Source organism: Meles meles, chromosome 2 (genome assembly GCF_922984935.1).
Source record: "Meles meles chromosome 2, mMelMel3.1 paternal haplotype, whole genome shotgun sequence".
In the NCBI taxonomy this organism is placed as follows: Eukaryota; Metazoa; Chordata; class Mammalia; order Carnivora; family Mustelidae; genus Meles; species Meles meles.
The window spans coordinates 49,447,524-49,461,374 of record NC_060067.1 but is presented as its reverse complement, the minus strand read 5'-3'; the positions used below and the strand labels follow the sequence as shown (position 1 = coordinate 49,461,374).

General features: G+C 46.1%; 1 protein-coding gene across 1 annotated transcript in view; it reads right to left on the bottom strand.

The window, feature by feature from the left end:
• Positions 1 to 6,162: 6,162 nt before the first annotated feature.
• The window catches only part of LGI2 (leucine rich repeat LGI family member 2), a 32,165-nt gene continuing 24,476 nt past the window's right edge, over positions 6,163 to 13,851 (bottom strand). Inside the window, exon 8 of the mRNA XM_045998176.1 lies at positions 6,163 to 12,182. Coding sequence (XP_045854132.1) covers positions 11,365 to 12,182 — 818 coding nt within the window. The 3' untranslated portion in view covers positions 6,163 to 11,364. The remainder of the gene's footprint in view (positions 12,183 to 13,851) is intronic.

The window sequence follows — 13,851 nt, the reverse complement described above, 5'->3', positions numbered from 1 at the left end:
GTGCCTGCCTCACAGAACAGTTACGAGAATAAATGAGTTAATGCAGGTAACACTCAGCTCTGCGCTCAACAGATGCCAACCATCATTAAACAGCATTCTTTCGGCGAATATGAATTGAGACGCTTTTTTGGGTAGGCGACACCCTGGGTGCTGGGCAAACAGTGGTGACCCGCATAGACCCAGCCTTCTGTTTAAAGGCCTCCTGCCATGGCCTCCTTTACCACCCGTGACTTTAATGGTTATAGAAATCGCATGTCTTTAATTTCCTAACAACCACTGAGTGTTTGTTTGAATTCACTTATTATTGCTTTGCAAATGTCCACTTTTTCTTTCCCCGGAGCCATCACGACTATAAATCTTTGTCTTGTGATTCCATGCTTAGAAAGAGCCAGGGCTAGAACCTACTCATTGGAGGGTTTTACTGGGTTATTTATTGTGACAGAAAATGCAAATGGGTTGGCAGTAAACATAAGGGGAAAAAAGCTACCTCAGCAGTATGCACAGAACGTAAATGCAGATGGAAACGGTGGGGAGAGAGTGTCATTTTTAGTAAGTAGAGCAGATACTCCACTTTGCTGAAAATATGCAATGCCAGAAAATTCTCCTGACTTCCTATGTTACTGACAGACACTTGAAGTTGACCTGCTTCTTCTTTTAGGACCCCAGAATGACATTCTATTTCACTGTATTTGGTGCTATTCAGTGTGAAAAGGCTGGTGAGGTAGCAAATAACACACTAGAAGGGGGTATGGGGGAGAAGAGAGATCTGCTAAACTCTACCAACTTCCATCGCCCACAGAAAAGACCCTCCCTCAGGCCTGGCCAATTTCCCTTTCCTATAGGTGTATTTCATCCCAGAAAGCTCTTTGCCAAGTGCGAAAAAATATATTCTCCTGGTCTCCATGGATGACTTACACACAGAGGTAGGAAATAGGGAGCTCTTGCTCCCCAGGTATGCTCGTGGATACAGAAACACTGTGGTGTCCTGAGTTGTTGATGTGGGCAGGAAAAAGACTTCTTGCCTACTCCTGATGTTTCCTTCCACACGGAGGGAACCCCAGGAGCATCATACTTCCCACACAGACCTGCGTGTTTCCCTCCCTCCACTGAGAGGAGGTGGAACGTCCTGATGATGTGACTGGTGAGTTTACACGGAGAAATAGGCATGCCAAAGCCAACCTCCCCCTCCCCCTCTTGTTCCGCCCGCAAAGGGCTGTCCCCTGCTCCTCCATATGTCTGTCTGTCACCGGCGAAGTCTGTTTCAGGGTTCAATGTTAGGAAACCCACCTGCCTGCAGACTCTGACTCTGTCACAGACTCTGATGTAAACCCCATCAGGAATAAGGGTGCTATTCTGGCATTTTACTGTTTTTTTCAATGGGTATAGTTTTCAGAAGGAGAACATGAGCTTGTGTCTTAGCCTAATTGCACTGCTATCAAAGAATACCATAGACTGGGTGGCTTAACATTTATTTCTCATTGTCCTGGACGCTGGGCATCCAAGATCAAGGTGCTGGAAGGTTTGGTGTCTGGCGAGGATCCAAGCTCATAATTGGCCACGTTCTATATCCTCACACGGCAGAGAACAGAGAGAGAAAAAGAGATCCTATGTCTCCTCCTCTTTTCATAGGGGCCCCAATTCCATTTATAAGGGTTTCATCCTCATAATCTAATAATCACCTCCAAAGACTCCATCCTTAAATACCCTCACATTGGGGGTTAGCCTTCAATATACAAATTTTAGGAGAAAGAAACATTCAGTCCATAGCAGCTAGTGACAGAGTTAACCTCCAAGCTGGGGGGTTGACCTAGCTGTCTCTGAGGAACTGTGGATGGTCCTCAGAGATCATTATCTTTCTCTACATCAGCCACAACCCACGAAATATAGGCCAGACTCTGCTTTGTCACTAAGAAATCTTCTTGGGAATGGTTAAGGAAGCTAAGGCAATTACATTTCTGTGCCATATTCAATTCCCAGTCAAGACTTCACTTAAATGCCTTCACCCTCCCCTGAGTACTCTGGAAATGGTGCCTGACCCTCAGACAATGTGTATAGAGGGAGAGGAATGGTAGAGTGTGCATGTATGTAGGTTTGTGGTGTGTACGTATATGTGTGGTATGTGGCATAGTGTGGTGTGTATATGTGTGTGTATCTGTGTGGGGAGTGGGATTGTAGTGGCAGTGTGTGGTGTGTGGTAAGGGGTGTGTGTAGTGTAATGTGTGTGTGTGTGGTAGGGAGTGAAGGGGATGTATTTGTGGTATGTGGTATCATGTAGTGTGTGTATGTGTGTGGTCAGGGGTATGTGTAGTGTGGTATGTGTATGTGTAGTAGGGAGTGAAGAGGATGTATGTGTGGTATAGCATAGTGTGTGTATGTGTGTGTGTGGTGGGATGTGGTAGAGGTATATGTGATGTGTGGTATAGTGTGAGCTGTGGGGAATGAAGGGGTGTGTAGTGTATGGTATAGTGTGTGTGTGGTAAAGGGTGTGGTAGGAGTGTGGCGTAGTGCAGGGGTTTGTGTGGTGGGGAATGCAGGGGGTGTACAAGTGTGGTACATAGTATAGTGTGGTGTGTGCGTGTGTGTGTGTGTGTATGGTAGAGGGCGCAGTGGCTGTGTGTACCGTGGGGTGCAGTGGGGGGCATATGTATGTACCTGTATGTGTAGAGTGTGTGTGTGATGTGGCTTATGTGCAGGGGGTGGGGGGTGGTGCATATTGGTTCCTAAAATTTCTCCAATTAAGGGTTCATTTGGCAGCAATCTCATTCCTACAAGACATTAAAGATGGTGTACAGGTCATTCATCACTGCACAACAAATCATTCTAAAACTAAGCAGCTTAAAACAGTAAATACTTATTATCTCAGCCTCGGTGTCCAGAAACCCATGAGCAGCTTAGTGACACTGGGTTTCTCATAAGGCTATAGTCGAGATGCTGGCCAGAGCTGCTGTCATCTGAAGGCCCGACTGGGGCTGACAGGTCCACCTGTTAGATGGTTCACTCATGCGGTGCTGGTTGTTGGCACGAAGACTCAAGTCCTTCCATGTGGCCCTCTCAACAGCCTCACAGCTTGACGCTGGCCTCTCCCTGTGAGCTATCTTTTTTTTTTTTTTTTGAAGATTTATTTATTTGTCAGAGAGAGAGAGTGTGAGCACAAGCAGGGGGAGCAACAGGCAGAGGGAGAAGCAGGCTCCTGCTGAGCAAAGAGCCCTACATGGGGCTCAATTCCAGAACTCTGGGATCATGAACTGAGATGAAGTCAGTGCTTAACCTACTGAGCTAACCAGGCACCCCTTCCAATGAGCTATCTAAGAGAGAGCCAGGGGGAAGCCCCCTGCTTTTGAAGGCCTATTCTCAGAAGTTACCCAACATTTCTGCCACATTCTATTCCTTGGGAACAAGTCAGTGAATGCAGCTTGCATTCATGGGAGGGAAGTCAGTCTCCACCTCCTCAAGGCAGGGCCCCAAAGAATTTGTGAACATATTTTGAAACCACCATGGGTAAGACAGTTCAGAAAAAGAGAAGCAGAAGAGGGGGCGCCTGGGTGGCTCAGTGGATTAAGCCGCTGCCTTCGGCTCAGGTCATGATCTCAGGGTCCTGGGATCGAGCCCCGCATCAGGCTCTCTGCTCCACAGAGGCACAGGCCTCTCTGCCTGCTTGTGATCTCTCTCTCTGTCAAATAAATAAATAAAATCTTAAAAAAAAAAAGAGAGAAGCAGAAGAATCTTAAAATTTACTGAAGGTACTAAGGCAGGAATAAAATATAGTAACAATTGAGGATTTAGACATTTTCCCCCTCCACTGTTTCCCCAGGAAAACTGATGTGGAGAGAAGGGACAGAGGCCAGGCAGCAGATGGAGTGGTGGCATATGGGAGGGGGACGAACACTGGAGGATCAGGAGGGGCTGCTGCAGAATGTGAGATGTTAGAGAGCAGGAAGCTTGGAGGAAACTGGCTTTAAGAAGCATCAAGTCAGGGGGCACCTGGGTGGATTATTTGGTTAAGCAACTGCCTTCAGTTTAAGTCATGATGTCAGAGTCCTGGGATCAAGCCTGGCATGCTTTTCCCTCTCCCTCTGCCCCCCAACCCTGCTCGTTATCACTCTCTCTCTCAAAATAAAATCTTAAAAAAAAATAGAAGCAACATGTGGGGGGTTATGACCAAGCTTTCCTCTTATTTTAGGGACATAAGGAGAGACCAGAAGTACTTGTAATTACTCCCTGGTTTAGGGGTTGTTTCATTAAACTCTACACTGTGGTGAAACTAGATCACCTGGGTCTTATTATTTACTCAGGCTACATTCACATTCCCTGAGAATTTCCACCACAAATGTAAAATAGCAAGGAAGCACTGTTTTCAAACCTTCTCAAATGCTTTTGTATCTTCTTTAAGACTTTTGTATTCTCAGGACCTTGCACAGCACTGTTCACACAGTGGGTACTGGAAAGAATCAAGCAAAAAAGTTAATTTGGATTTTTATATGATTTATGTGTCAAGAAGATGCTATGATCCAAAGGGACAGAAGAACTATGTGAACTTGTAATAAAAATATTTTGAGGTTTCCAAGTGTCCAGAATGCCTAGATGGGTTAGAAGAAACAAGTGCAGGAGATTCAGGGTGATTCCACCCAGGAATGAATAGAGTGAAGCCTGGGTTCCAGGACAAGTGTCAAGACTACTATTTTCTCTGGAGGCCCCAACCTGACTTTCACATGCTCTTCAGCCCACACAACCCGAAAGTAAACAGGGACTAAGTGGGCATGGTGACACAAGCAGGGATCTCTCAGCCCTCCTCTTGGAAGTGCCAATCAGGACTCTGGGTCAGTTCTAGGGATGACACATGGGCTGAGGTGGGACAAGGAAAGTTGGACAGGTTTCCCTCTGCCTTAACAATTGTTTCTTGCAAGATGAAAGAAGTTAGCTGTATTTTTTTCACTTGATTTCTAGTAGACTTCCTGGAATAGACACTTGGAGACATACACAGGAGAATGTTCTTCAGGGCTCACATACAGATTTCAGAGAGTGCTGGGAATTTGGGGGTAGCACTTAAAACGCTATAGGCCTCTCCCTGTGTTGCCTTGGTTTGTTGCCTGGCTGAAGGCAGAGGCTGAGGTTTAACGAGAGGCTGCCTGGAACGGATGCCAAGAGGTGGGTTTCACCCCAGGCCTGGAGTCTCAGCTCTGCTACCAATTTGCTAGAAAAAGTCATCTGTGCCAGTTAGGCTCTGGTTAGTAGAGGGTTGTCCCATCTGGGAGGCAGGTAGAAGAACCAATTGTAAGAACAGTTGATCAATGAAAGTGACACATTACTCATGCCTCCCATTCTTCCTAGACAGTCCTCAATTAGCTCTCTGAGAAATAGAGTGTACTTGCCTTGCTAATGCCCACACGGTCAGGACTGAGCAATTTACCCACCATTATAGCTGCAAGATGAAATGTGCTGAAATATTGGGATTAATGAGTTTCTGACTTGCAGGTCTGGAAAAATTCAGTTCTTTTCTGTACTTCTCCACAAATACAAAATAACAACTTAGTGGTAGAACGATAATGAAAAGGAACCAGGCCATTCTCCCCTTTCCTGGTCAAAAGAGTACTTGCTCTGGCCTGAAGTGACCCTTCCTCCTATGAATTTATTATCAGTATTCACAGTTTGTATTTCACTGGAATGCACTGGGCCCAGGTCAATGGTTGTTTATGGTTAATACCTACCTGACCAGCTGGGCATCCATTCTCTTTGGTTGGTGCTTATGATGGACATATCATAAGGTGACCCCTTACCCTATGGGTCCTTTATAATCCCCTCCCTTTTAAAAAATATTTTATTTATTTATTTGACAGTGAGAGAGGGAACACAAGCAGGGGGAGTGGGAGAGGGAGGACCAGGCTTCCTGCTGAGCAGGGAGCCCGATGCAGAGCTCTATCCTAGGACCCTGGGACCATGACCTGAGCCGAAGGCAGACGCTTAACAACTGAGCCACCCGAGGGCCCCTATAATCCTCTCCCTTTGAGTGACTACAAGACCTATGACTTGTCCTTTTAACTCGCTTTAAGTCTCCGGAGAGCAAGAACTCTGCTTTTGTACTTTTTAAAAGACTTTATTTATTTATTTGAGAGAGAGAGAGCATGAGCCCTTGAGCAGGGGGAGGGACAGAGGGAGAGGGAGAATCAGGCTACCTGCTGAGCAAGGAGCCTGATGCAGGGATTCTATCCCAGGAGCCTGGGATCATGACATGAGCTGAAGGCAGAAGCTTAGTTGACTCAGCCACCCAGGCGCCCCTCTGCTCTTGTACTTTTTCAAAAACTCCACAGCATATTAAAGTAATTGACACACAGTTAAGTACACAGTCAAATGTGATTTGAGTTTTTGACCTCTCCTCTGTCTAATGAAACCAGATGGGTCTAAAGACATAGATAGAGACACAAGCCGAGACATGCAGAAAACAAGACAAAAGTCTTGCCCTCAGTTTGTTCATGGTTCAGCCCAATCGATGGGATCTTGTAACCTCATCTTCCCACCACGCAGAATCAGAGGATGTCCAAAGATCCCTAGACTTTTTTTGTCAGTTTGTCAAGATTATGATTCTGCAGATCAGGTAGAGGTATAGCTGTAAAGTCCCTCAGTGACTTTTTAGCGACTTTTCGATTTGCAGGTAGAAGCAAAAGTCCCCTACGGGGCTCATTTTCCATTTAAACCGGGAGTAAGCCACAAAGATAAATGGGCATACTCCGCCCTTCCACAATAGCCTGTGAGCCCTCAACTCCGTGACTCCAGTGGCCATATCCCTATTCAAGCAGACCAGAGATCAAAGCCACATTAGGCATGAGCTACTTTTTATTCATAGACTTACAGGATGTATCGAATTAATAGGCATGTTTTCTGTTAACTGTATTTACCAAAAGAGATCTAAATATATATTCAGCCTTAAAATGCATCCATTGTAGCTTGCAAACTGTAAAATTTGCTTTCATATACATAGAAACTATTCTTATTTTTCCTAAGTTATGCATCTAAGATACATAAAAATGGTACCAAATGGCATATTGGCTTATTTTATCACAGTTCTTATACATTCCTGATAGTCAAAGGGATTGATAGGGAATGCATAGTCTACTAGAAAAAAGGTAGATTCTGATACAAGTAATGGAATAACGTTAAGGATAAGAGTGCCTCTCTAGGTTTAGATCTCAGTTAGCTTTACAACACAATTCTTATTTCAATTAGCATTACAATGGGCTGTCTTCGCTATTAACTGGCTGTTAATTTGCCTCCTCGTTCCAACCTCTACTTGCCTGGCTGACGCAAAGGAAGTCATGATGACCTTTTTCCTTCCAGTTATTTCTACTTTCCCAAAAGAGTTCCCTCTATGGCCATCAGCCTGGCTTCTCTGCCCATTCCCCTTAGACTGTCCTAAGTCTGGACCACCTTACAGCACCAACAGCTAGATGACTGCATTCCACTCCGGAGCCCTGCTCAAAAGAATCTTTGGCCTCTGCCTAATTGAACAACTCTCTTCCAAAACTGTGGAGCGGAGGGAGGGACCGATACCTGCGGAAGAATCCGGAAGCCTGGCTAAAGGATTTCCTTTAGGTGGCATGCAAACAGACTCCTCTCCAGCAGACCTTCATCTCTCTTTCATTCGACCCCCGCCCGAGAAATTTCCATCCTGAGTGTTCCTGGCAGCCAAACTTCCAGCATCCCACACTGACTTCTTTCCTAAAAATACACAGCCTCTCACTCCATGGGGGAAGGAAAATGCAACACTGGCATTTCCAGCGTGCTCCCCAAAGGCTGATTATGACCTGGAGCAATTCATCATCACTCGTGCCTTCGAGTTTGTAGTTGTTCCCTCAGAACTCTCTTGTTTATCTTGTGGACGTTGTGACAAGAACCAGATGTGTCTCGACCTCAACATTTCCCCATCACTATTGGAGGGGTCGGTGTGTGTGGAGAAGCAACCGTGCCAGCTAGCAATCCTCTTAAGAACAGAAAATTATCTGAAACTTCTGGAAGACTTTCAAGAGTGGGGCCTTATGTGCAATAGGGGTCTCGTAGCATCTAATTGGAAAAGGGACCAGTTCATAAGATGGTGTCTATTCAGCTCTATTTTCCTCCTGGCTATGCATATGTTGTTGTATTTTTTATTTTATCTCAAGGTGTTGCTACATTCTGAATCATGATTAAAAAAAAAAAAGTTTATTCGGAAGGCATGTCAGAGAGTCACAAATCACAGCCCGCCATGCAGGGGTAAACTCTGCCTTCACCATTCACTACCAGATGATCTTGAGCAGGCAATCGACTTAGATCTTCGTACTGGTTTCACGCTCTCTGAAATTAGAATACCGGCCCACCAATAAACTGAAGAACTACTTATGGACAAATGAGATGGACACAAATGCACACCGAAAAAAATTGTAAAGCTCTGTTCAGATGCAGGGTGGGCTTACTCTCTGTTGCCCGAGAACACCGTGCCATTCACATCTAAGGCTTGTTTTTAGTCTTTGTGAGAGATCTGTTCCAGATCCCATGCTTTAAGGCTGTGTGGCATGGCCACTTGGCTACATGGAGCGACCTAGCCTCACTACGGAGATTGCAAAGAAGAAACAAGCTGACAAGAAGGCAACCCATGGGTGATGGGAAGGAATGGACAAGAGCAGCCCTTCCCAGAACTCTCTCCACAGTGGATGGTCCCACGTGTCTCTCAGCTTTTGGGTTTCTGTTACTGTTGTCTTTTTTTTTTTTTTTTTTTTTTTTTTTTGGTCATACATTATTACTGGGAAAAAGCTTCTTGCAGAAATTGTTCAAAACTAGAGGGATTCTTGGGATGGAGCAGCGAGATTAATGAAGCAAAGCTTCCACAACCTCGTGCCAAGAACATCTCCGCTCCTTTAGCAAGTCGGCCAGAACAAATATCTCCTCCCTCAGAGCCGAGACTCTTGTAGGCTACAGACTCTGCTCTTGTCTAATTTCTTAAGAAGAAAAAGAAAGCCTGACTGCAGCCATGTGGACTGCCCACCCTCTTGCCCTCGCCTCGCCCGTGGTTCCTTAGATCTTTCTTCCACTGGCCAATGTCTCCCCTGGAACTGGAAAGCACCCCTGTCCCCAGCTCCGCACCCCAGGTTTCCTGGTTTTCCGGATTCTAGGCAATGTTACCAGCATGGTGAATGCAGATGGTTTCTACAGGCACATCCCCCTCAGAGGGGAAGCTGGGGGGCCAGTGCCCTGTTCCCTAGAGGTAGCCCTGTGAAAAGATGCCCCAGTTGCCTTCCCAACAAGTGGCTGGACTTGGGAACATCATTTCAAACTGGCATGAGGGTTAAGACTGTTGAAATGTCCCCTACCTTGTTTGCCAAGGGCCCATCTTTCCACCCAGGCTTGTCTGAGGGGTTCCATGTGCCAGAGAGAATTGCTTGCCCATCCTAATAGAGGAAGAGCAGAGCTGTCCTACTTTCTGCCGCTGATGTGGGGATCTGGGCATTTGTAGTCAATTCAAATCAACCAGGAAGGCAAAAGAACACGGAAGGGTGATTTTGTGCTTCAGAATGAAAACAAACCACTTCTGCTGTTTGGTTGGTGCCTAGCAGGAAAGCTTCAAGCAACAATGCTGTACTACGTGTGGGTGACTGAGTTCACCGAACTCCCTGGTATCCTAGGCTGGAAGCCCTCAGCCCGGGATGTACCCAGGAGTGCTGCTGCAACATCCATGCTCGTGGTTGCCTTGACCTGCATCGCTTAAAGCAGAAACAACACCGCACCCAAATGTGTGGCAAAACCTCTACCTACTCATGACTCGGCAAACGATCATTAAAAAATAACGCGCCAGCCACGTGATTGTGCTGGTTTGGGGGCTCCCAGAGACGCTGTTGGGTAGCTCTTTGAGAGCCACTCCTAAAATCCACTTCAGGAGAACCCACTAAACAGGCAGAACATCCACTGGGAAGCTTCTGCAAAACCAGACCCCACGGGCTCCCTGATAATCCACACCAGAGAAGCCCAGTTTGAAATAGACCCCCCGAGCACAGACCTGGTCTGTGGAATGCAGTGGGTCAAGCTCCAAAGTGGGTCCCCGATGATCGGTCTGAGCCCGGCCCACCCCCCACCAGCCTATTCAGGATAAGCCCCCTGCCTGTATGTGGTCCCACATCATGGTGTGAGCCCTCCAGGGGGCTTTCCTTTGCTAAACTACTGGGAAAGGAAGGGGCACCCCAGGTTCTGCCGTCTGGTGCCTCAGCCCCTCATTGGTGGCAGCTGCAATGGCATATCCGCAAAGCAGGACTGATGTGGGAGTAGGGAGGAAGGCAGGTGGGCAGGAAGGTAGGCTGGTACTCAATGACTCGAAATAGGAAGCTTCCAGAGGGCACGGCCATGCACAAATCAAAGGGCCACCTCTAGGTATTAAAGTACAGCGAGACTTGTGTAAAGTCCTCTTTGATCCCACAAAATCTTGCATCCGAAATCCTACCACATGCTCATCGGATGGAAAGACCTGTTCTATTACTTTAAAGGATGGGATGAAAAGCACCGTTCAGTCTTTGGCCTGTCTGCTGAGTACCCACACACTCAAAGAGCGGGTTCACAGAAGCAGCCGAGCCATGGAGGGCATCTAACAAGCAATATTGTTCCGGCTGCCCCAGGGTCGGCTCTGAACCACAAGGAAGAGGGGGAAATGCCTTTGTCTCACTCATGGGCCTACAGCCTGTGCGGGGCCTGGACGAGTGTCAGCAGAATATTTTCTTTGCGGCAAAGGAAGCAATGTCCAGCATTATTTTGTTAACATTCCCATGACAAGTATCCATAGGAGCCAATGGAATAGCCAGCGTCTGCTGGGAAGGGCATTCAGGAAACTGAAAAGACTCAAAAATAGCATTGCTGAGTGTTATCAGATTTTTAAACGAATCATCAGCAAATATTTTTAGCTTTCTTTGGCTTTAAGAGTTCTTACCAAAAAAGATGGCTAAAATGGAATGAGAAGGGCCCATAGTTTGTTTGGTCTTTTTGTTTGTTTGTTTGTTTATTATTTCTGTTATAAGAACTGTCCCATCTTATCCGATTTCCTCCTTCCTCACTTAAAAAAAAAGAAAAAAGAAAAAAGCACATTACTTTCCTAGATGGTAAGAGTTAATGCTGTACTCTTTTCTCGGAGATAACAGGCTTCAAGATATCTTTTTAAATGAGAGAATGGACATGTCATGCAGTTAGCCAATAAATGCAATCCCTGATCAAAATGGGAGTTCTAAAATGTTGAAAACTTCTAACTAGTTCCCCAGTGCATTTTTAATTGCAGAGCCCTGAACTTGGCTTTGTATCTGCTTCTTGGTCCTCTCTTGTGAAAGCTATTTCTACGCATCTTTAAATTCACCAATCACCCCCTCACAAACTTAAGTCAACGACTATATGTTCAAAAATCTTTGTTTTCCCTTTAAAACTGGATGCAAAAAAGAAATCTCTCCTGTCAGTGGAGACAGCTGTGAAGGAACGAGGTGCCTGAACGTAAATCTCCTTGAATTTTTTGAATAGCTGCTTTTCTTTATCCCACTGGTAGATCTGGGAGAACGTGTAGTCACTCCCCAGGGCCAGGTAGTGGTTATCTTTAAAAGAAAAGGGCTGCAGGGTCATGGCCCCCCGGGACGGAAGAGCCTGGACCTCTACAAATTGCTTATTGTTCCACCTCATGACCCTGGAGTCCCCGATGAAGCGGGTGAGGGAGAGGTAGAGGGCGTTCTGCATCCTAAAGCTTTTCACAGCCAGTACGTCCTCCATGTTGGGGATATCACTGTGGGGGACAAACTTCTTAGAGCTTTTATTCCACTGGAGGATGATGGGGACCTGGGAGCGGCTGGACAGAATCAGATGTGACTTCCCGTCTATGTCAACAAACTCCGCATCCGTGTCCCTGAACCACTCGTGCAGAGACTGGTAGGAGTAGAACCCTTTGCTGTTCCATTTATATACCGTGGACAGACCAGCTTTGGAGCTGTCTGCGATGATGAAGAACGTCTCGTCCTCGATCTGAAACAGCTCGATGTCATTGGGCTTGGAAATGCGAGAGACTTCGATGTCCTGGAATTTGACGAATTTGGTCCAGCTCTCGTCGTATTTGTAGATGTGGGAGCCACCGAAGAGCTGGGCCACCACCACGAAAACCTGGTCGTCGATGAGGATGGCCTTACAGCCCACAATGGACTGACCTGCGCCCCAAGAGAAACGAGAGGGGATTAGGGCACTGCAGGTGGAAATGCCCCTCTGTAGCAAAACTGGAACCCCGGTGAACTGGAAAACGGGGACAGATGTAAAGAAATGTGAGAAATGGGGCAGCTAATGTGGGGAACAGCATGGCGGCTTCTGGACAAATTGAACATAGAAATACCATATGATCGAGCAATTCCACTTCCCAAAAGTACCGAAAGTACCCAAAAGTACCAAAAGAGGGTCTCTAAGAGAATTTGCACATGCATGTTCATAGCAGCATTATTCGCAATAGCCAAGAGGTAGAAGTGACCTGTTTCCACTGATGGATGGATAACCAAAATGTGGTGTAGACACAATGGAACATTCCTCAGCCCTAAAGAGGAAGGAAATCATCACAGAGGACACATGACAACATGGATGAATATTGAGGGCATTATCCTAAGTGAAATAAGGTCACAAAAAGATAAATAATACATGACTCCACTTATATGCGGTCCCTAAAGTAGATTCATCAAAACAGAAAACAGAATGATGGGGACGAAGGGCTGGGGGAGAATGGGGAGTTAGTATTTGATGGATACAGAGTTTTAGTTTTTCAAGATAAAGAGTTCCAGGGATTGTTTGCGCAACATTGTGCATGCACTTAACGCTACTGAACTTAAATATGGTTAAGATCGTAAGTTTCATGTTCTGCATATCTTCCCACAATTAAAACATATTTAAAAACTTTTAAAAAATGTGTCTCCATTACATGCTGGTCTCCTAGACTCTGGTATCTTTAGAGGCAGGAGCACAATTCAGGAAAGGCACCAACACCAAAGGAACTGTCTTCAGCCTATTCAAAAAAGTTGTTTCCCAATTCCAGACAGTGGAATGAAACAGATGGGCTTCTGTTTGGGGTGCTGGGGGCAAGGGAGGGTAAAAAGGTAGGAGTCAGGTCTCAGAGACAGGAGGAAAAGAATGCAATGAGGGGCTCGTGAAGACATTCGGCCCCTTCTGGTTTCCGGAGCCAAAAGAAACTAAACAGAGGCGGAAGTTGAACAGAGAAGAGTTAAGCCATGTAACTCTAGACCAGGTGGCCAGGGGTTGAAACGCAGCCTGTACCTTATAAGCTTTCTGACCCTGAGCCAGTTAACTGTGCTCAGACTCCCCATCTATAAAATGAGGATGCTATTAGCACTGACCTCCCAGGGTTAGTAAAGACTAAGCGAGAAAATTCACGGTGTTTTTAGAACAGAGCACCCCAAAACAGGAAGTAGTCAACAATTAGTAGCTATCATTACTGGAGAATTGAAACAACTGTCTTGATAATGAAAAGACCTCGCCCCTTTAGAATCTTCCACAGCAGCCACAGTGTAAATACATGTAGAATGGTCGATGACGGGAATGATCCAGCTCAGGCAGCCCGGAACCGGAACTCTGCTGGACAAAGGGAACTCTCCTGTCTGGACCACCTCCTACTGTCTTCCCTCACACCACACCCGGACCCCAGACTGTCCCCCAACCTTCTCAGCCCGCCAGCAAGCAGTAGGATCACCTACAACACAAAAAGTATTGACCCTCCATGTAGGTCATTGGATTAAAAGTTCTTTCTTCCCCTGGTTTTCTAGGCGATTTGGACCACAGTGAATTTGGTCTGTAAATTACAAGGATAATTATTCAATTCCT